We start from the raw sequence: 21749 nt of genomic DNA on the forward strand, positions 1-21749 counted from the left end.
GGTCGCTTCCAGGCCTTCCTGGTCTAGCTTCTGCAGGATCCTTGGAAGTAAGTTCCATGGAGGACAGATGTAAAGGTTGCCCAAGTGGCTCCACTTGTGTCTCAGCGCATCGAAGTCCACTGCCAAAGGATGAGGTTTCCATGTCATGAACTGAGGAAGCTGGTTGTTGCTGGGCGATGCAAAGAGGTCTATCCGATGAGGCCCCCACTGCTGGTCTAGACGACGGAAAAATGACGGGTCCAGCCTCCATTCGAGCTGCGCTTGCATCCGGCGTGATGGTGCATCTGCTGGATTGAATACTGAAGGTACATATGTGGTCCTGAGTCTTGTGCCTGTTGCTAGACAATGCTTCCATATTTTGTCCGCCAGGTCCATCAGAGGTTGTGAACGAGTTCCGCCGAACCGGTTGATGTAAGCGATGGTGGTTGTGTTGTCGATTACTAGGTTGAGCATCCTCCCTTGTGTTTGCGGTAGAGTGACTGCGTAGTACACGGTTAGTAACTCTTTTAAATTGATGTGTTGGTGGCGTATGTTTGGTGGCCATAGCCCTGTCCAAGTGCGCTGCCCTATGACGATCCCCCAGCCTTGGTCGGAGGCGTCTGTGTACACGTCCATCTGAGTTGGCGACTGAATCCATGACGTCCCGTTCCACTCCTTGAGTTGGTGTGTCCACCAATCCAGATCGGCTCGAGCTCTGTCGTCCAGTGAGATCGTCGCTTCCCAAGATGACCCCTGATGGCTGAGCGCTCTGTTCTTCAATGCCAGAAGATGCCGCGTCATTAGACGAGCTGGAAATACTGCTGCTGTCGTCGCCATGGCTTTCCCTATGAACGTAGCCAAGTTGCGAACCGTCGTCCATCCCTTGCTGAGCATCTTCGCTGCTTCTCGCCGTATGTCCCTGACCTTGGACTTCGGTACCGAGAGGGTCATGTCGGTGGTGTTGATGGTGAAACCCAGATGATCTAGACATTTCGTTGGCATCAGAGAGGATTTCTCCTTGTTGATGAGGAATCCAAGAGACTTGAGTTTGTCTAGGACAAGATTCGTGTGCTCTTCTGCTTGGGCTTTGGAGCTGGCCATGATCAACAGATCGTCGATGTAAGCTGTCAGCCGTATTCCTCGACGCCTCGCCCATCTCAACACCGGGCGTAGGACCTTCGTGAAGACTAACGGCGACAGTGACATCCCGAAAGGTAGAGTGCGAAACTGATACAGCTGACCCTTCCACTGAAACTGAAGGTAAGGACGAAAATGTGGATGAATCAACACATGAAGGAAAGCATCTTTGAGATCGATGCTCGTCAAATAATCGTTCTTCTGAAGGGTATTGCATACTACCTGAATCGTCTCCATCTTGAACGAGTCTGTGATGATAAATTGATTGAGAGGACGTAGGTTGAGGACAGGCCGGAGGTCCCCTGTCTTCTTGGGGATAGTAAACAAACGACTCTGGAAACCAGGTCCCGAAGCGTGCTCTATGGCTTTTTTGGCCAGAAGTGCGATCACTTCGTTCTCTATCGCCAGTGTCTCCTCCTTGGATAGATGCGGGGAAAGGGCTCTTGATGTGTGTGTTATTGGAGGTTGTCTGTGGAAGGGAATCTGAAAACCGTTTCCAATCACGGAGCGGACCCACCTGTCGTCCGTGAGGAGCCTCCAAGCCCTCGAGTAGAGGTGCAGACGGCCCCCTACTGGCTCTTGTTGGCGCTGCCGCGTCCCCGTCCACGGCTGCCTCTGTAAAAATACTGTCCCTGCTGGTTGTTATGCATGGGCTCTCCATACCCGTAAGTGAGCTGAGGAGGTGTGGCTTGTTGTGCTTGATGATGATTCGCTGGTGAATAAGGTTGCGATTGTGATGGAAATTGCTGGAACTGTTGCTGCTGGTGGGGGTACATGTTAAAGTAAATACCCCTGCTGCGAGAACCGGAATTGCGACCGGATCCTCTGTTTTGCAAAGCTGTCTTGCGAGGCTTGCTGGCCTCCTGGTACTCCTCAGCAGCTTTAATTCGGGCTGCAATATCATCTTTAGTGATAGTTGCAGTCTTTTCATGATCAGGGGCTGGCTTGAGACCCTTTGCGTACACAAAATTATCCATGCGCAGATCGGTGATTTGGCGTGCTGTAACGGCCAGATGAGATCGCATGACATGCCCAAAATCTGCGACGATCTGCCGTAATGCAGGATCATGCACTTTGTGAAAGTATTCTGCCAGGAATTCGTCCAAGGGTCGCGTAGCGTGGGCCTGACGTTCCTGTAGTTGGGATAACCACTTGTCCACTCGTTGAAAAGAAGTGGTCTCCTGAGGCCAAGGCAACTCAAGAGAGGGCGCTTTGTACTGCTGATCTGGGTTCTTGGGATAGAGGACGTACTCGGTGAGGATGTTATCGTCGCCAGAGTTGTCCGGGGGACGGAAGAAATGAGAGCCGTCAAGGGAAGGTACAGCCGCTTTGAGGGTATCAGAGAGGACAAGTATCTTGGCCTGTGGGCGATCAATGGTGATGGGGGAAGGGGAAGAGGAGGAAGGGTTGGCCTGCGTAAGGGCAGCCACCTGCTGACGAAGAGTGTTGATTTCATGAAGGAGTGCATTATGAGTGTTGTCGGTAGAATTGTCGCTCATTGGAACGAATAGATAATAGTCTGCAACGGATGAGTTCCAGGAGCGACGAGAAGAAAGATGTAGATCAGAGTTGCAGGGCAGAGGGATCTTTTTATTTAGTTTATTTTTCTTTATTTCTCGTCGGATTTTCAATGAAGAAAGGTGACACACATACGGACATGGTACCGTAGACAATGCCAAGAATGTTTGTATATACTGATGCATGTATAGAGCGATTAAAGGTCCGACTTGCATCGAAACGAAAAAAAAAAAAAAAAAAAAAAAATCCTTACCTTCTCTTTTTCTTCTCCGATGTCTCTACGTAATTTGTCTTTATTATTATTTAATTCAAACACTGCGTGTATGTTTATGACCAAGGCGTGCTCTAAGGTCAGCCTACAAATGGGATACAAGGCTACAAGAGGATGGAAAGAAGATTCTGTTGGGACAATTGAAAAACAAAACAAAACAAAACAAAAACAGTATTTTTAAGGTATCCAGGCACAAGTGAATCTCTTCTGGACTTGCGCATTGGGGAAATGACTCTCAACTCTTAAGGCCAATCATCTTTTTATACATTTATATAGATTTTAATGAAGGGCAGCTTGTAACGATTTGGAAATGCCTCCGACTTCTTGAAATCTTATTAGCTTAGATGTTTTTAAATAGGAGACAGCTTACCAATGGAAATTAAGATATTAGAAAAAACCCGCCAGTCCCCCCTATTTCAAGCCTCTTCCATGATCCACCCAGCTCTATTCCATCTTTATTGTTTACCGTTTGTCCAACAGCCCAACTGTTTTTTTTATCGTTTTTTTCAACAGCTCAACTATATTTGTACTGGCTGTCTAACAGCCCTGCATATTTCGCAGAATGCTTGTTTCATGACTCATGAAATGAAATTAAAGAAACGCGCTGTCTAATCTCAATATCTAAGATATACTTTTTTTTGTACTCAGGTGAATCACACGTGTAACCACTTTATAGAAAACCTTCAACATGGATACGTTCTATCAATATCCCATAGGCAAACAACGTTGTTTTGTTTTTTGACAAATGCTTTTAATTGCTTTATATATTTTTAAAAACCGGTTATCTATGTTTAAATTGTATTGTTCCGATGGGAAATAGCCTTTATCGAATTTAAGCTAACCGGTTGTGTCTGAAATATATACTATCCGCTTTTTCTAACATGATAACCGAATCAACTCTCACAACTACCCAAACATCATGCCCTTTAAACGTCCCACAAGGCTCCATTCTATCCTTTTCGGCTATTTATTGGAACATTGCAAAGTGAACACACAGACAGGGTTTATTTTAACACAGATTAAAAAATTAAAAGCGCGATATGCTTTTTGAATTGTCTTGGATTGTAGCTTCAATGAATACCTGATGGGTGTGGTGTGTGGGTCCATATCTTAGTCTCATTTGCTTCTCGGCCTGTCTACTTCTCTGTTCAAAACTACATATACACAACAGCCCAACCCCAACCTCATTGTGTACCATTTGCCCTAACGCCTCAACCGTGTATGTATAACCAGCTGAAAAGAGCTATCAGGATTACGCCAAAAAGCAACCATCTTCAATCTCATTCTTTTCCATTTTTCCTCACTAAATACACCCCGAAGTCTCCAGCAAATAGTTGCAACAGCCTCTATAGCGAAGGCGTAGGCTTTCGCGTTGATTGGTAAAGCCTTTATGTATGCTGCATATTGGCTATTTGTCCGGGTTATTCATAAAAAAAAAAAAAAAAAAAAAAAAAAACTTTTTCCAGGTAACTATACGACAGCTCAACCGCTCAACGTATATGTGCAACAACCCGACTATATTGTGTACGGTATCTTTTGCTCTGACTTGTACGCGTGTCAGATCTGATAAGTCCTTAGAAAAATGTATAAATACCCCTCCATTCCTTCACAAGAGTCATTACAAGAACGATCTCCCTCATAGAACCTTTACCAAACCATCTCAGACCCTTATCAAGAAAGTTCACGTCCCTTGACCAGACCAGACCTTTGTAAGATTACATTGACTTTTGCATCATAGTTAAAGAGGTGTATGCTTGCATCCATAACTGATATTTTTTATTATTTATTTATTTATTCAACACATCTAGTATAAAATGAAAATCGCTTGCACTCTTTTGGTTGCCTTATTGGCTCTGAACTCCGTATTTGCTAGCCATTGGGCTTGTTACAGCCGACGAAGCATAAGCTTTGGCTGGACTATTGATGCTGTCCTTGCCGACCCGAATGGCATTATTCTTGCCCAAAGTGGTTTTCACAATGAAAATGCCGACGTTTACACAAAGAAGAACAGTAGAGGAAGGATGGACATTAGAAAGGGATTAGGAAGTTGGTCTTGTGCCACTGACGGTGTGGATCATGGGTCCTTCAAACCTGATGAAATAGTGCCACTCCCCGGCACTGCTGACAAATCTGCTTTTGGATGCTATGACTTGGGTGGAACGGATTACTGCAAGCAATATGACTACATCAGAAAAATGTGCTATGAATGGCTATACCAGGTCCAAGAAGGGAAGTTGAAAGTCTAAAATCGCCAATCCACATCCATAGTATCGGCTCATTATAGTTAGAGTCTATATGCGTCCAGTATACATAAATAAAAGTCAATTGAGTTGCATGATCGCAACCATTTACTTTCTTTATAAATCCCATTAATCTGCCAAAAAAAAAAAAAAAAAAAAAAAAAAAGACATTGGATCTGAAATTTGGAATTAGCATGCATTACTTTTTTATTTCTTTTTATTTGTCTTTTTTTTTTATTATTATTTTTTTATGTTTTAACTCTTTTTTTATTTCTTTTTTTTCCCCAAATGGTGTTCTATCCCTTAAATCATGAAGCGGGCAAATTTGCCCAGTTATCTTTCATCAACCCATCTGTAAACGAATTAACAGAAAATAACCGGCTATTGGCTTCTTTTCGCCTAAATAAGGCCACAACTATATTGTATATAAGAAACACAGGTGTTCCAATCTATCCATTACATTAATATGGTAAATATGAACTGATGAACTGAACGCAAGCACTAGTGAGTGTATATCAAGGAAGTAAAAAAAAACTCGATCAGTAAAAAAAAACCAGCAAGAGCAGTCTATCAAGCTATATCATCATGATGCAGTACATTTATCTTTTACTTGTCTTCACTTCCCCGCACCTCTACCAGCTCCCACTCCTTCTTCCCCAACCTAAAGATAAACAAAACAACAAGTGCCTATCTCTATTATTTCTACCTCCTTTCCGACTTTTTTTTTTTTTTTTTTTTTTTTAGCAAGTCAGCCTTAATGTTGATAAAAAATAGTTTTCAGTTGGGGCTTCTTTTTAATTTTTATTATTTAATTTTTATTAAATCGATTAATTGGAGACTCATCCTTGTCTCTAACAGCAGCAGTTATTAGGTCAAATCGCTAAGATATAGAGCTATTGATCTCCATAAATACCCCACTGGTACATGACACCTTGTACTAACCACACCGGGTTCCTGGAACCAGTCCCACCAAGGTGATATATTTTGATCGTAATGCGGCCGATACCGGGAAATATTGGTGGGACGCGCTGTACTATGAGAGATTGATAATACGTACCATACCAGCAGCACTCTTTTCACTTTTGTAAAAAGTGTAGTGTTGCTCCTTCCTTCGCCATTCACTTCAAAGATGGCTTTTCTCTTCTTCTTCATTCATCTTCCCATGGTCGTCAGAAAGAAAGAAATCCTTGCTTATCTAGACTTCATCACCATCTCACTGGCTGTAGCTCCGTAACATCGCGTCCTTCAGGTTTTCCAGGCTCTCCAACAAACGTTAGTGCACACAGAGCAAGCTGTCTTTGCTTCCTTGAGAACTCTTCTGAATTTCATGGGGCATGGTGTTCATTATTCTTTGGATGCTGACGCATGATACATGGTGATGTTTAACAGCTGTGTATGGAAGAGTGGGCAAAAGTATAGTTTCATATTCATAGCTCAATGGCATGCATTGTTAATCTGCCTTTCATTTAGGTTTTTTTTTTGTTAAATTTTTGATTTATAGTTTCCAATTGTTTTATCCATTATTAAAAACGGGTTATCTATGTACAATTTTCACTCTTCCTATGAGAAGTAAGCTTTATCCGATTAAAGTTAACTAATTACTCTTTATCTTGTAATTGGTATTTGGTTCATCGTGCTTTGTAGCGTTGATGGTGGCCTTGGGTTGTGGAAATCAGTGTTGAATTGGATCTGTGAAGGCGATTAGATTGATGAATTAAGAAGAAAGGTGTATTTGAACAACGTGTTAGTCACATTCTTTCGATAGCCTAACTCTACTGCCAACAGCGTTCCCTTTATTTGGAAGCGACAAGGTGACTAAACGTGCCATTGCTATATATTATATCTCACTGAAATTAGGTTACGGCATGCAAAGAGACAATTTAAAAAGTAAATTATAGTCATCTGTCAAGCTATCTGTCAAGCCAACCGTCAAGATTTCAGACATGGAATGCGAAGTTTGTTGTGATTAGCAGTCATATGTATAGGTTTTTGATAGTTAAGATCCCTGGATCATAGTAAAGACTTCTTTCTTTCATTCCCGTTACATGTTATGGTCCACTGCCAGGCCCCTTCCCTTGGCAAGGCTCTGCCTCACTCCAGTGGCTTTCTCCCTCCTGGGCTTAGGATCTGTGCTGGCTCTCATTCCTTTTGGGAGAGGTACTTCTGGCCTTCATCGTGTGAGGGAAAAGAGGACATCGTAAATCTTGTTCAATAAAATATCCGCAAGCAAAGTAGGCTGTCGTGTTTTGTACCTGCTTTACTCTAAAAGAATAACAAGTCGGATCATTTCTAAGACATAAAAGGTTGCTATATCATGCACAGGATTACTTCCCGTTCAGGCTGAGGACAACGGTCGAATCGTCAGTGGATGGAGTCAGCCATTTCCCCCTTCTTTTCCCTTTTGAGCAATCTTCCTCGCCCCGAAGGAGAAAAGGGGATGTATTTGACTGTCGCAATTGTTCGGAAGGGGTCTCGAACCTATAGGTGTCTGTGATGAAAGCCACGCGAGAGCCACGAGCTGATGTAGTAGAGGATATGACATCAGATTAGGCATAGTCCAAAAAAACAGCCCAACTTTATTTCGTACCAGAGCCCAATAATTACTCTTTTCGGCAATTGCGATGAAATGGGGCAAAATATTGGTGTGCTCTGCATTTGTACCATTTTCCCTGCATGCTGGCATGACTGTCCCACAACTTTTTCTTTTTTTTTTTTTTTTTTTTTTTTCGACATGTCTCTTGATCGCAACTTCAATAAATGCCTCATGAGCGGATCCACATCTTGTACGTCTAAAACTTTTCATACACAACAGCCCAACGCCATTACATCTCGTTTCACCAATCATATAACTCTAACTTGTACCTGTGTCACACTAATAAGCTCTTAGGGAAAGCGTATAAATATCCTTCCATTTCCTTCGCAAGAGTTGCCACAGACATTCTCCTTCACAAGAGCCGTTACAAGAACAATCTCCCGCACAAAGTCCTTACCAGATCATCTCACGTCCCTTGACCAGACCAGACCAGACCAGACCTTTGTAAGATTACAATGACTTTTGCATTATAGCTAAAGGGGTGTATGTTTGCATCCATAACTGACATTTTTCATTTATTATTGTATTTTATTTATTTATTCAACACATCTAGTGAAAAATATTTAGACAGTAGTTATCAGAAGCTAAGATAAGTGAGAATAAGATGTGGGTCCACACACCACATCCATGGGGTATTTATTCATTTTCTGGTAGAGAGACTCGTACCAAGTAACTACATATCTATCTAGAAGCGACATGGGATTATTCAGGAACCATGTCGGTGTTTTGTCGCGTCTCTAGTGACGCGTTATTATTATTATACTTTTCTTAGCGTATTAATTTTAGGAATTCCCCTAGTATGTTCCTAGTGTGTTTTTAGTATTTTTCTTAATCTTATAGCTGGGCCGTTATTATCTTGTATATTGAAATATACAACATCTAGTATACAATGAGAATCGCTTGCGCTATTTTGGTTGCCTTATTGGCTCTGAACTCCGTATTCGCTAGCCATTGGGCTTGCTACCGACGACGAGACACAAGCTTTGGTTGGAATATTGATGCTGTCCTTGCAGATCCAAATGGCATCATCATTGCCCAAACGGGTTTCCACAATGAAGATGCCGATGTTTACACAAAGAAGAATAGCAGAGGAAGGATGGACATCAATAGGGATTTCCAGCACTGGTCTTGTGCTACTGATGGTGTTGATCATGGAGGCTTCGTTGCTAATGAGGTGAAGACACTTGGCAACAGAATCGACAAGATTGCTTTTGGATGCTATGACTTGGGTGGAACAGATTACTGCAAGCAATATGACTACATCAAAAACATGTGCTATGGATGGCTAAACCAGGTCAAAGATGGGAAGTTGAAGGTCTAAAAGTGTTTTAGTATCCCCGATTCACATTCCTAGTATCGATTCATTGTAGCTAGAGCTAATATCCTTACAGTACATACAGTACGCAAACAAATAAAGGTTAATTGAGGCAAACTTACCCTCAAAATATAGAAATGTAATTCTGGTTGCTACGACAGTGGATGAAAACGCAGCTTTGTAAAAATCACTGTTACAGGAACCTCGAAAAAAAATAAAAATAAAAATAAAACTTGACGTATTATTATCATCCATCGATTTTTTTTTTTTTTCGTGTGGAATGTACTTCTCTGAGTGCATGTCACGAAAGAGGCTGTCCAACGTTAAATTTTGCCAAACCCGCATCCCTTGCTTCATTCACATCTCTCCATCATCAGCACATGTTTATGATCCTTGCATACGCGTTTCTCTCCATGTTGCCAAAAGCACCTCATCTAAACTGATTACCTTTTAATTCAACGTAATTATGATCATTTTTAATCAATCGATTGATTAATTAGGGCATGATCGCTCGTTTCCCGCGAATTACACTCCTTTTATTCCTGATGACCTCTCCTCTCTGTTTTCTTTTCTTTTTTTTTTTTTTTTTTTTTTTTAAGTCTACCTCTCATTTGTTTTATTTTCGCGCTGCACCATGTTTTTATTTTTTGAATTCTTATTTCATACTTTCAACTTGAATCTTGCTGCACAACATCTTGCCAATGCATTGCCTTCTCGATGCGGGCGATTTACGAGTAAAGTTGGGCCGCTTGTGCAGCAGGAGTGTGGCTTAATGGTCAGCCATTGTTCGGTCCAGACGCATTGTGCCCTGGGACATCCTGCTGTTTCTGGCAATCGTGCTATTCCTCCGTATGCTTTTTATTTTTATTTTTATTTTTTATTTTTATTTTATTAATAATTATCTTCTTAAATATTCGGATATTCAGCATTTCTTCATGCGTTACCAGTAAGGAAGAGTCAATGTGTCGACCATTGAAACTCCTCTTGCACAGTAGGTGATACCCCTCGCTCCAGACCTTCAATAATGCCCTTGCGTTTGCATCTCTTGGTACAAACGCAAAGTACCGGCCGCCTGGCAGAAGTCAGAGCACCTTTTAAATCAAGGACCAACTCTACAAGATTGGCGGTATTTTGCCCGCAATGCCCAACATCTTCCGCAACAGCAGCCTCCATCAGGCCTCAGGCATATTTTCCTCTCTGTTACCTGCTGTTACCTTTGCGGGGGGGGGGAGATGGATGTTACCTAGGACTCACTCGAAACGACCCTCAACCTTCGGAAAAACTCTTGCAACATGTCCTGGATCCACAACTTGCTTATCAACATCCAGTTGTACCTTATGATCTACAGCCTGTGTTGAAGCAATCAGACGCAAATGAATTGGGCCTTGACGACACCCCGACAGCTATGACTTTGAGGACGATTTCGAGGAGTAGGTGATCATGGCTATGATAATGACAATGCTAACAATTGCATCGACAACGCTGGTTTACAACTTACGGTAGATCTCAAGAATGAGGATGGTGGTCTCAATCATGCAACGACGAAAACAACCGCAATTAGTATAGACTTATGCATCATCATAACCATCCATCTCGCTTTCTTTTTTTTTTTTTTTTAAAAAAAAAAAGAAAGATGAACAGCATAGTATATAGATGTAGCTACTAGACATTTTTCTATAAATGCAACAATCTCTCTCAAGCTATCCCATCTTATACAAGAAGCACTTTCTTTTAATGGTGTTGTTGTAAAGATGCAATGTTTGCACTTTATTCTATATTCTGAACGATTTCCTGCCTATCTGTCCTCTTTACTCTGATTCACAAGGTTCGCATGAAATAACATGTGCAATACTACATTCCTTGCACACTCTGCATTTGAGCCGGTAGCCTCCGATCAATTGGCTTGTTTCTGTCAACCTTGTCAATCGTGCTCCTTTGCTCAGAGCTCCTGTCTCTAAACCTGCCTCCGAATCTGCCTTTGGTGATGGTTCTTGATAGTGGCCCACTTGAATGGACCCACTCCTGGCCTTGAGTGTTATTGATGGCGTCCCTACACTCTTGATCACCTCATGTACATCCAACGAGGAGGATTGCTCGTCTATAGCTCCACGCTGCACCAGAAGCTTCCTGTTGACTTCGCTCAACCCATCTACATCCTGAATACGAGCGTTGTTTGCATTGAGGACTGTTTGCCTGGTGCTCCACTTCAGGTGGTATTGATACTCGCCATCCTCCTTCACAATCTGCCACTTCCGAATAGAACCATCCCAACAGCCTGTAACCAGATAGTGGCCCTCTTCAGAGGTGTTCCATACAAGCATTTTAACCATACCACCTTCAAATGGGATTGCAATCAAACAATGGCCTGATTTTGGATCCCATACTCGCACTGTCATGTCTTCACTGCTTGAGGCAATGTATCTTTCATCAAGCGAATAAACCATATCAATGATCGACCAGGTGTGTCCTTTAAACATACATAATACTAACCCTGTTTCCGTATCCACCACACTAATCAGCCCTCCCATATCTCCAACAACCATCTGTTGACTACATGGTGAAAATGCAACGCATTTTGGATAATCGTTAAACTGTGCTTCGTAACAGAGCTCACCCGTTTCTGCACTCCATACTGGCAAGCTCTTGTAGCTATGGCCCATGTAGTCATAGCCGCGGCACAACACTATCTTTCGACTGTCAGGCGTGTATACGACAAAAGAGTCATAGCCGGCTTCATCATCCACTTCATCACGCACTTCATGCTGAAGCTCCCCCGATTGAGCACTCCAGACTTTGATATTACCATTGTAATCATACGAAGCAATCTGGTCGCCATGAGGTGAGAACACCACATGCATGATCCATGTTTTGTGGCCATGTAGTGTGTGAATGAGCTCTCCTGTTTGTGTATTACATATAAACACATTTCCAGATCCAAGGCCACAGACAATTTGGTGACCAAGAGGTGAGAAACCAAAGGCGCAGAAGCCATCAGCATCTTCACCTTGTAGCTCCAAAGTGTGAACAACTAGTCCTGTACGAGAATTCCATAGATAGACGCGGGGAGAAGAATGACAAGGGGCAAGTAACTGGCCATCAGGTGAATACTTGATGTCATTTATATATCCGTTGAGGCATTGTAAAACGTGGATGGGATGTCCTGTTCTTGCATCCCACATACGCACTGTTCCATCTCGACTGCATGAAGCTATTTGCTGCCCATCAGGCGAACTCCTGATGCCAACGATTCCTGCTGAATGACTATGTAAGTCATGGCTGGGTTGTTGTGGTCGAGTATCCCAAAGGCGTATCGTTTTGTCTCTATTGAAGGACGCAATCTGGTGCTTGTTAGGTGAATATGCCAAACAAGCTATTCCCTCAGAGTGACCGTAGAGGGTATTCAAGAGTTGTCCTGATCTCGCATCCCATAGCCATATTGCGTCGTTCGCATCGTAAGCGGCTATCACTTCTCCGTTTGGTGAATACTTTAGATCATCGATAGCGTTATGTTCCTTTGCAAAAGTATGAATGGCTTCTCCTGTTTGCATATCCCACTGATATACCGCGTTAAGGGTGAAAGAAGCAGCGAACTTCCCATTAGGTGAATACTGTATCCCTTTGACATAATCACCATGATCCAAACTAAACTTCTTTTGGCCAGATCCAACATCCCACACATGCAGCCGATCTTTGTAACAACGAGTTATGACTTCTTGGCCGTTAGGTGAATACTCAATTTGCACAATCCCAAAGTCATGGTCCATCAGCAACATCGACTGTTGCCCTGATGTCGCATCCCACAGCCGCAACATCTGGTCTTCACCGCCAGTTGCAATCCGCTTTCCATCAGGTGAATACGCCACACTCGATACACGGCCATTATGACCCTCTAACATAAATTTGAGGACGCCTGTTTGGGTGTTCCACACTCGCACTGAGCCATCCCAGCTAGCTGAGGCAAGATCGTTCCCGCTTGGCGAGTACACTACACAGTGGATAAGTTCTGTATGGCCCACCAATTTGTGGACCAATGCCCCTGATGTTGCATCCCAAATTTGAACTATACTTTGGCCCCAGGAGGCAATATACCTGCTGTCTGGTGAGAATAAAAGACTGCTATATACATTGCCTTCTAAAGCCAAGAGTTTCTCCCATGTTGATGTGTCATACACGATGATTAAATAGTTATGAGATTCATTTTCGATAACTACTGCAGCAAGTGTCTTGCCATCGGGTGAATATGATCCGCTCACTACCGCACCACTTGCTATAAGAAGTGGCCATTCTCCAAACTGTACTCCTGTCATCTTTGCTCCACTCAGGTTTGCTGAACGAAGCCAACATTTCTGTAAGTTGACCTTCCTCAGATCTGCTCTTTGGAGCTGAGAATACTCAAAAATACCATGACTGACATCGGCTCCTGGAATCTGAATGCCTCGTAAATCTGCTCCGATGAATGACTCGCCTGATCGGATCAAGATCGTTATTGCATTCGCTGCTGCTATCCGCCACTTGCTATCGCTCTTCGAGAGTTCTACATATCCATACAACTGTTGTTTGAACACCGGCTCAAGACGGACACGGTCCTCCAGGAACTGAAGGATAGATGGTTCATCTACAAAGCTTCTCCACACTAAAGGTGATGTCTCATCAGCTTTGATCATATCCATTTCCTGCTCGCTCTCTTTGATGTCCATGCATTCAAAACTGAGCACCGAGCTAATACTCTGTCGACGAGAAGGCGATGTAGTCGACGAGAAGGCGATGTAGTCGCCTTCGCTTCTTCATCGCTCGCAAACTTACTCATCATCGGTTGTGGCTCAAATATCGCTCGTACCAGACTGTACTCTAGAATAGATCGGTGCAGAAACCGATGTTGATTGCCTGTACGTGTGAGTGGTGATGCCTCACGTAATAGGTTCCTTCTATTCTCTTTGCTGAGGTACTCTTCTTTCCATGTGCCCTTGTCCTTGGATGGTGAGTACTCCACCACTGGGTTGCCATCTTGATGCTTATAGATTGCTATAGCCAGCTCTGTCAGGTACTTGATCCCATTCTGTGCAAACCCTTCATCTGTCAGTACTCTGAAAATCCTTCTATCTTCTGGTCTTAATGTCTCGCCTAATCGCTTCTTGCCTCGTTCCAGCCATTGCTCAACAAACTGATCATACAATGTGACTCGCTTGATCTTGCTGTTGGTGATCTGCTGTTCTGGATCCACCATCCGTGGGAGTACTTCTAGTGACATCGACAGTATGAATGGGTTCTTCACAAGCTCTTGTAAGCTAGGGACCATCTTGAGTGCGCCCTTATAGTCCTCCACACCCCACAGTAGATCCATGGAATTGACATACTGCTCGATGTAATCTTCAATCTGTGCCTCAGAGAATGGGACAATCACTGCCTCTTCGAATAATCCACTATCTGCTTGATGATTGCGGTCCATAGGTTGGAATCGACCTCGATAATCTGATCCAAGGTACTCACTGCGACAACTGACCACCATCTGACACTTCCACTCTCCAGGTTTATTCAGTTGGTTGGATGCATACAGGTTGTTGGTCTGCATGCTCTCATCATATCCATCACATATCAAAACAAATGACCGATTCATCTTCAGCTCCTTGATCTCCGAGTCTGTGTGGCCGTAGTCTCGCAGTTGCTTTGCAACCAAGTCCTTCTCTGGCTTGTCAATGGCTGGAAGATTGATAAATAGTGGGATCCGACCATGTCTCTTTTGGTATGTCTCCCAGAGTGTGCGCTCTAGAGTGCGGTTGAAGGTGGATTTGCCTGCTCCTGAATCTCCTTGCACAAGCATCACTTTCTGGTCGCTGTTTAGGAACTCTTTCACTTTGTCCATCAACAAGAACCGGTCACTATCGCTTGCTTGAGGACTTGCTTTGGCATACTGCTGAACATAGAAGCTTTGGTTATTCCCATCTATCCACCGTCTCTTTAGTTTTCGTATACTACTCTCAACACCAGGCTTCTTCTGTGCACGATCAAGCAAGTGTGAGGATTCAGGTCGAGAGAGGGTAGCAACAGAGGAGAACTGTATCAATGGCCCATGAAGACAATTGGTGTATAGCTCTTGTTTTTTGTCATCCCCATCCAATTTGAGCTCATTCAAAAGACTGTTTGCAGCTGTAATAGGCGAGAATAGGAAGAAGGGGACAAAAACATTTATAAAGCATGTGAATTAACATATAAAGATTAATTTCATCGTCATCAAACATATCCATACAAGAATCAAATACATACTCTGAAAACCATTTGGTGATAGCGAGGACAGTTGTCTAAGTATATTTATGATCCACTGCTTAATGTGTGTATGGTGTCCCCACTCTTTATCGTTCCTGTATATCTCTCCTAGGAATGTGGTGGCATCTTGTCGAACATCCATGCTCCACTTTACATCAGCTGCAATCTGACCCAGTCTTTGACATAGTCCCCATTGGAATGCTGCTTCATTTCGACAAGATACTTCACACACAAGCGTCTTGAACTTGGTCAGTTCGCCTGTCTGGAGTAGTCCATCAGTTACTCGAAGTGCTGGATACCATCCTGCCTTGCGACTGAAGCTGAGTCCTTCTTCCATACACTCTCTGAACGCCACTCCACTCTCATAAAGTGATGTTGTTCCCTTGTACACCTCTAGACTCTTGTCCATGATAACTGTCACTGATGGAAGTCCTTTCTGAATATTGCTTATCTCATCCATAAAGGCATTCATATCCATGTCTTTGACTGCACTCACTACTCCAAACGCTCCTCGGAGTACTGCTGATGTCCGTCGGAGAATACCTTGCACTGTCGATTCGTCGTCTGGAATGTGCAATAGTGCTTGGAAAGCATAAGCTGCCTGAAAGACCAGATGAGGATCTGTACTCTCTTTCAGTCCTTTGAGGTATACTGCAAGCGGTTCATGGAGTTGTTCTCGCTTCAGACCCTTGACTTGGTTGTTGACCATCGCATCGAGGACATGTGAGACTGTAGATGAGAGACAATAGAGATGGTCTCCAGATTGAACATGTGTGCTTTGCAACCGAGAATTGAGAATATTGAGGATCTTGACAAGATCATCCGAGTCGAGGTATCCAAGAGGAGCATGATGCATCAGCTGAGCCAATCCTTCCAGCATATGAGTCTCCAGTATGGTGTTTCGGCTGATTCTATTGATCAAAGTCGCAAGCAGTACTCTGAACTGTGTTTGGTCGAGAACTGGAGCCAGAGTCACAACCTCAGCGACAGTAGTTTCTGCCTTAATCCCATCGCTGATGAACAGCTCAATTACATCCGATGCCAGTTTACGCAATCGATCATGCTCATCTTGGTTGTTTGATATGGTCTGTCGCCACTCTTTCTCATGGTCATCAAGATCATTTGTTTGGATAGGAGCAGTAGGAAACAGACTGAGACAATATGCAAGCTGGTGGATATCATCCAAACTTGCATCGACGTCTGGTAAGGTGTACCTGACGACTGTTAGAGGTTGATTGTGGTTGAATATGTCCTTTGAGATAGTTGCAATGGTCTGTACTGGTGTGAATTGCCCTGTTTCCATCATATTGCTCAATTTGCTACTACTGCATCCGTTGACTTGTTGGTTAGCAGTGACATTGCTGTTATTGCTGCTGCTGTTGTTATTGTTGTTGCTTCCTTGGATGTATCCCCATTTCTCTGCTTTCTTGTCTCGTCTTTGTGCATCAGCTGAGTGACCCAATTGCTCAAATAAGCGAGCAAGTTGATAGTAGGCTGAGCCAATACCTTGACGCAATACCATGTCTTCATTGGGACCTGAAGAGATCGAAGAGGCTGCAGTCATTGAAGCGAAGGACTTTTCCAAGGCTTCTGAATACGAGACAGTACAGAGTCAGCATCGAGGCATAGCTCTGTCACTAGGATGCTATCGTCTTCTATGGTGCGAGTACCTTGCATGTACAAGTCAAAGAGTCTTAAAGCCTGTGTTGGCGAGAGTGTGCTTCGTGATGGAGAATTAATGTTGCCAAACATGGTTTAAAGCCTTCCTTTTCGTTCGTAGACTGTATCCCTATCCACACCACTGAGAGAAAAATGGTTTTTAAAAGAGTGTTTGTCAGTGATGTGAAAAAAAGTTTTCTTGCGTACTCCGGTCATGTTTGCTTGTTTGTCTCTTACATGCATGTATGCTTCAAAAGATTCAAAATGTGATTGGAATCATTAAAATTACTAAAAGATGAAAAGATGGAAAATGAAAGATGAAAGATGAAGGACGAAGGGATGATGAAAGATTAGAAGCATGCGTCTCCCTGCCTTTGTGGAACTGTTGCATTGGTAATCTCTCATTCTCTCATTCAACGTGCATTTGCTACATTTAACATTACGTTTTATTTCTTTTTTACAATGCGCGTTGACTAAAGGTCAATTGGGCTTTGTCATTTCTGCTCGAGTGATCTTTTTCAGCCGTGTTAACTTTTTTTTTTTTTTTCTAGCACAAGAATGAAAAGAAAAAAAATGAGGATGGACGATGATGCTTGTGTGTCTGGACTGTGCAGGAATGTTTATTGGAAATTGACTTGTGACAAGTGAGGTGAAGACATCTTCACCTTGCATAAAGTGATGATACCATCACTAACCTGAACATGTCCCAGCTTTTGCAAGACCACAAAAAAGAAAAAAAAAGAAGCAAGGTTGACTAACAATGCCTGATTGAGCTCAGTGTTGGTAAAAATCCCAGGTGTAGGTGATGACTACAACGTCGTGTTTGTACTTGCGCAATGGTTCTCATCCATCTTTGTCTCATTCCCGCATGTGCACGTTAAGTGGCGCTGTCTGTCGCTTTTATTTCTGCCACCAAATGAATTTGTGCAGGCCAATAAGGCGTGTACAGACAATGAACACATAAAGAGCAAAGCATTTGATGATACTCGATACTCGCTCACTCCTCAGTCTTAGAAAAGACGTTCGAAATATTGGCACGAAGACTTGGTCAGAGATTCTAAGCAGCAAGAACGAATCAGCTTTTTCATTATTTTATTTCATAAGGATAGTAATAGTGTTCGTAGCAGATAAACAAGTGTTTGCCATCATCGCTTGTCATCGGTGAGTATAGCAGCTGCAGCTCCAGAATAAAGAATGGCTTGTGGTGCTCTGGCTCTTCACTTCCCTATCCACCTGTTGCATGTTCAGTCATATGAAAAGCTATTGATTAGCCTACGCAACAGCCCAATGCAACACAGGCCAAGTATCTGGGCCGCCTTTTCTTCTTGCTCACAGCTGAGCGAGGAGTCTGGTGCATGAGCAGTATTCAGAACATTTGAAGCGCTGTTCAAACTACAGAAATGCATTATAATAGCTGGCACTGGATCCATCTCATATATATATATATAAAAAGCTCATGAGATATAGAATTAGTGCTGTTACCAGCTATCACTCCTTCACATAGGCCTTCCATGTTGATATAGGCAATATTCTTTCAACTGACTCTGTCTCTGCACAGTATGGGAGAGCTTTTAAACATGTATCTTTGGAAAATTGTAGAATGGTTGATGAACTGATCTTTTAGTAGTTCTTGTTTTGGTATTTTATTCTATTTTATAGTAGAGAATTATGTGTTTGCACGACTTCCCATCGAGCATCCTAGAGCCTTGAGGGCATTCTGCGTCCTTGAAAAGTCAATTGACCTTTATTTGTTTGTGTAGTGGGTGAGGATAGGCTATGACTATAATGAACCGATACTACGGATGTGGACTGGTGAGAATGGTTTTTTTTTTTGCTCTAGATATTCAACTTCCCGTCCTTGACCTGCTCTAACCAAGTATAATAGCACAAGTTCCTGATGTAGTCATATTGGGTGCAGTAATCTGTTCCACTGGTGTCATAACATCCAAAAGCAATCTTGTCAACGCCGTTATGAAGGTTGCTCACTTCATTAGCATAGAAGGTCCCATAATCATTACCATCCATAGCAAAAGACCAACTTCTAAAGTCTTTTCTAATGTCCATTCTCCCTCTGTGATTCGTTTTTGTGTAAACGTCGGCAAAGTCATTGTGCCAGCTGGTTTTTGCAATAAGAATGCCATTTGGGTCTGCAATAACAGCATCAACATTCCAACCAAGACCTGACATCCTTTTTTTGTAACAAGCCCAATGGCTAGCAGAGGCTGAACTCAGAAGCAACAAGGGAGCCAAAGGAGCATAAGGGATGATCATTGTCAGGAATGAGTACTTGAACAGAGTTGGAAATAGGATTTCAAACGCTTCAAGCGTCATTGCTCACAGTTGCACAAACCCTACAAGCATTTTTTCCTTCTCATAAACCAAGGATTGATGGCCAAGACCCAGCTTTGATGGAATGGCCTTAAAATCATACATTTTATTCTGCTTTGGGAGCACTTGGTATCAAGTTAATATTGGATAAGGCAAATAGGATGCAAACCATTTCAGGCGATGAAGCTGGACTGTACAAATCCTATGGTTTTTAAAGTGTCTCTCGCTAAAGAAATAATGTAATAGATATACCGGATAAAGCAAAAGAATAACCACTTATTCATCCCTCTCTCTACTCGACTTTTGCATTCATTCTTCTCTTGTCACCCTTATATTCATCCGGATCACCTTTATGCGCCTCAGCTGTTGCATCTCTAGCCAATAGTGAGGTAATAAGAGTTGATGTTCCCGTTCTCCCACTCATTTAAGCCTCTTCCGCCACCCCAAGCCATTCCTAACCACAAGGCAAGAGGAAATGATTGCGACTGTTAAGAACTAAAGTATAGCGTCCTCTTATGGGCTTCGAGGGGGAAAGGATGCGAAGAGGGGCCCTTCCCATGATCTATGATTTTCACTTCTCGTTTGAATAATAGCCGGGGCCCATATGCTTCAGTTGGTTAGATTTGGACTGCTGCACTTGGTTGCTCCTTGGGTAGGTAAGGGCAAGACTGCTACTCCTTTACCCTTATAGGAGCAGGAACAGGAGCAAGCTCATTGATACTCACTACCTTCACAACTAATCAAAGCATCCACTCTTAAGAGAAAAAAAAAATGAAAAATAGAAAAGTAACAATAAAAAAGAAAATAGCATTGTTGAATAGTATTCTTTACTGAGTTGGAGATATTTTTCAATTAGACATTCGCAGTCACATTTGATCACCTTTCAGTTGCATGGTTACAAAGAAGAAAGCCATTGTTAATAAGCAGGCCAAACATATATAGAGCTACCAGAGCCTTGGCTTTCTACCTTTTGAATGTGTATTCTGCCATAGTACTTTTTGCTCTGCTCACCCCCTACTTGAGAGTTATGCCTGTGAACGATGGTTAAAGGAGTCCCAGGCTAATACAGTCCAACAGTGTCCACAATGTGAAAAGATGGTTCTGACAGCCAAGCAACAAGATCCTGCGACCATTGTAAAAAAAAAAAAAACCAGCGTTAAAAGCAATATTCATTCCTCTTTTTTCTTCTATAGTCCTTTTTATTCCTTTTCTTTACAATTAGTAGAGTGCTAAAGGTTTAATAGCTGCTTTTGTTTTTTTTTGCTTCCTCTTCTTCTTTTTATAATAGCTCAAAGAACACCAGGAAAGTGGCTGTCGCATAAATCTCCTTCCACCTGTTCAATCTATAGCTATTCTCTGTGCTCAACCTGGTTGTCGTGTAAAAAGTCGAGTGGTCCATACATGTACATGTACACAAGGAGGAGAAGTAGGAGGAGGAGGATGTGGACAAACATTTTGTTTAGCACATCGACACCCTCATGAACACGACTGTCCAAAACTGAAGGAACTTGAACAAGAAGCCATTGCAAAACAACAAAGGAAACAGGAACTCAAAGCGAGTATCCAAGAGACATTTGAGAACAAGGTGTCCTCCACCTCCTCCTCCTCATCATCATCATCATCATCATCATCATCATCATTATCATCAGGAGCAACATCGGCATCAGCACCAGCGCCAGCACTATTAGTGAACGAGGAGAGTAGGAATGAGAGAGCGGAAGCGACTAAAAAGACAATTGCAGAGGCTAAAGCAAAACTTGCAGCAAGAAAAGCGGCTGCTGCCTCTACTACAGCTACCACTACTTCTTCCACTACTGCTACTGCCGCTGCCGTTGCTGCTGCCGCTGCTGCTTCGAGATCGGCAGATGAGAATAAAATCCTATCATCAGCAGGATCATCCACAGCAGCTAAACCAAAGGCTAAAAAAGCCCCACGGATGGTATCAGTTTTAAAATTGATAAAATCGGCACAGGTAATGAATGTACTTGTTCGGATTGTCTAAACGAGTATTTATGTGTATGGCAACATCGTACAGCAAAGAGCCAATGGCTAATCAAATGTACTCTGCCTTGAAAAAAAAAAAAAAAAAAAAAAAAAAAAAAAAAAAACATCTGCTGTTGTGGTGAATGACAGGGTGAAGACAAGATCCCACTTAACTCGAGACTATACCTCCATATTCGATCGCCTCCATACCCACAGCTGAATGACAAGGCAGTGTTTGTGGACAAAACATGGACAGTAGGCAGATCGCTTGATAAAATCACAGAGTGGTTCAAGATTACACCACCTATGAATATGCATCAGTCCTTTGATGCCACAAGGCTTGTATTCTTTACTTTTATGCGTATCATTTCCTATATTTGAGCATGAACAGAAAGCATATACAAGAATCTAACGCATATGTACTTTTTTCTCTTTTTATAAAAATAAAAAATAAAAATACATTGA

General features: G+C 42.6%; 5 protein-coding genes across 5 annotated transcripts; 4 read left to right on the forward strand and 1 right to left on the reverse strand.

Annotated features, from left to right (window-relative positions):
* The first annotated feature begins 4535 nt into the window (after positions 1-4535).
* BCR41DRAFT_365665 (hypothetical protein) lies at positions 4536-5226 on the forward strand. The gene is made up of 2 exons (XM_022026173.1): positions 4536-4614; positions 4714-5226. Exon 2 carries the CDS (start codon positions 4720-4722, stop codon positions 5149-5151), a length of 432 nt encoding a protein of 143 aa, XP_021875166.1. The 5' UTR covers positions 4536-4614; positions 4714-4719; the 3' UTR covers positions 5152-5226.
* A 3079-nt stretch (positions 5227-8305) lies between these two features.
* Positions 8306-9080, forward strand: BCR41DRAFT_365667 (hypothetical protein). Its single transcript, XM_022026174.1, has one exon. It carries the CDS (start codon positions 8628-8630, stop codon positions 9057-9059), a length of 432 nt encoding a protein of 143 aa, XP_021875167.1. The 5' UTR covers positions 8306-8627; the 3' UTR covers positions 9060-9080.
* Positions 9081-17703: 8623 nt separating this feature from the next.
* On the forward strand, positions 17704-18088 carry BCR41DRAFT_365678 (hypothetical protein). The gene has a single exon (XM_022026175.1). It carries the CDS (start codon positions 17779-17781, stop codon positions 17935-17937), a length of 159 nt encoding a protein of 52 aa, XP_021875168.1. The 5' UTR covers positions 17704-17778; the 3' UTR covers positions 17938-18088.
* Positions 18089-18809: 721 nt separating this feature from the next.
* BCR41DRAFT_402544 (hypothetical protein) lies at positions 18810-19304 on the reverse strand (the record flags this gene model as incomplete). The annotated part of the gene is made up of 1 exon (XM_022029320.1): positions 18810-19304. One exon carries the CDS (start codon positions 19302-19304, stop codon positions 18810-18812), a length of 495 nt encoding a protein of 164 aa, XP_021875169.1.
* Positions 19305-20249: 945 nt separating this feature from the next.
* BCR41DRAFT_427017 (hypothetical protein) lies at positions 20250-21665 on the forward strand (the record flags this gene model as incomplete). The annotated part of the gene is made up of 3 exons (XM_022030813.1): positions 20250-20435; positions 20590-21273; positions 21435-21665. The coding sequence occupies exons 1-3, from the start codon at positions 20397-20399 to the stop codon at positions 21663-21665; spliced, it is 954 nt and encodes a 317-aa protein (XP_021875170.1). The 5' UTR covers positions 20250-20396.
* Positions 21666-21749: the final 84 nt, after the last annotated feature.

The sequence above is a fragment of the Lobosporangium transversale genome (assembly GCF_002105155.1).
Source record: "Lobosporangium transversale strain NRRL 3116 chromosome Unknown BCR41scaffold_95, whole genome shotgun sequence".
Taxonomy (NCBI): Eukaryota; Fungi; Mortierellomycota; class Mortierellomycetes; order Mortierellales; family Mortierellaceae; genus Lobosporangium; species Lobosporangium transversale.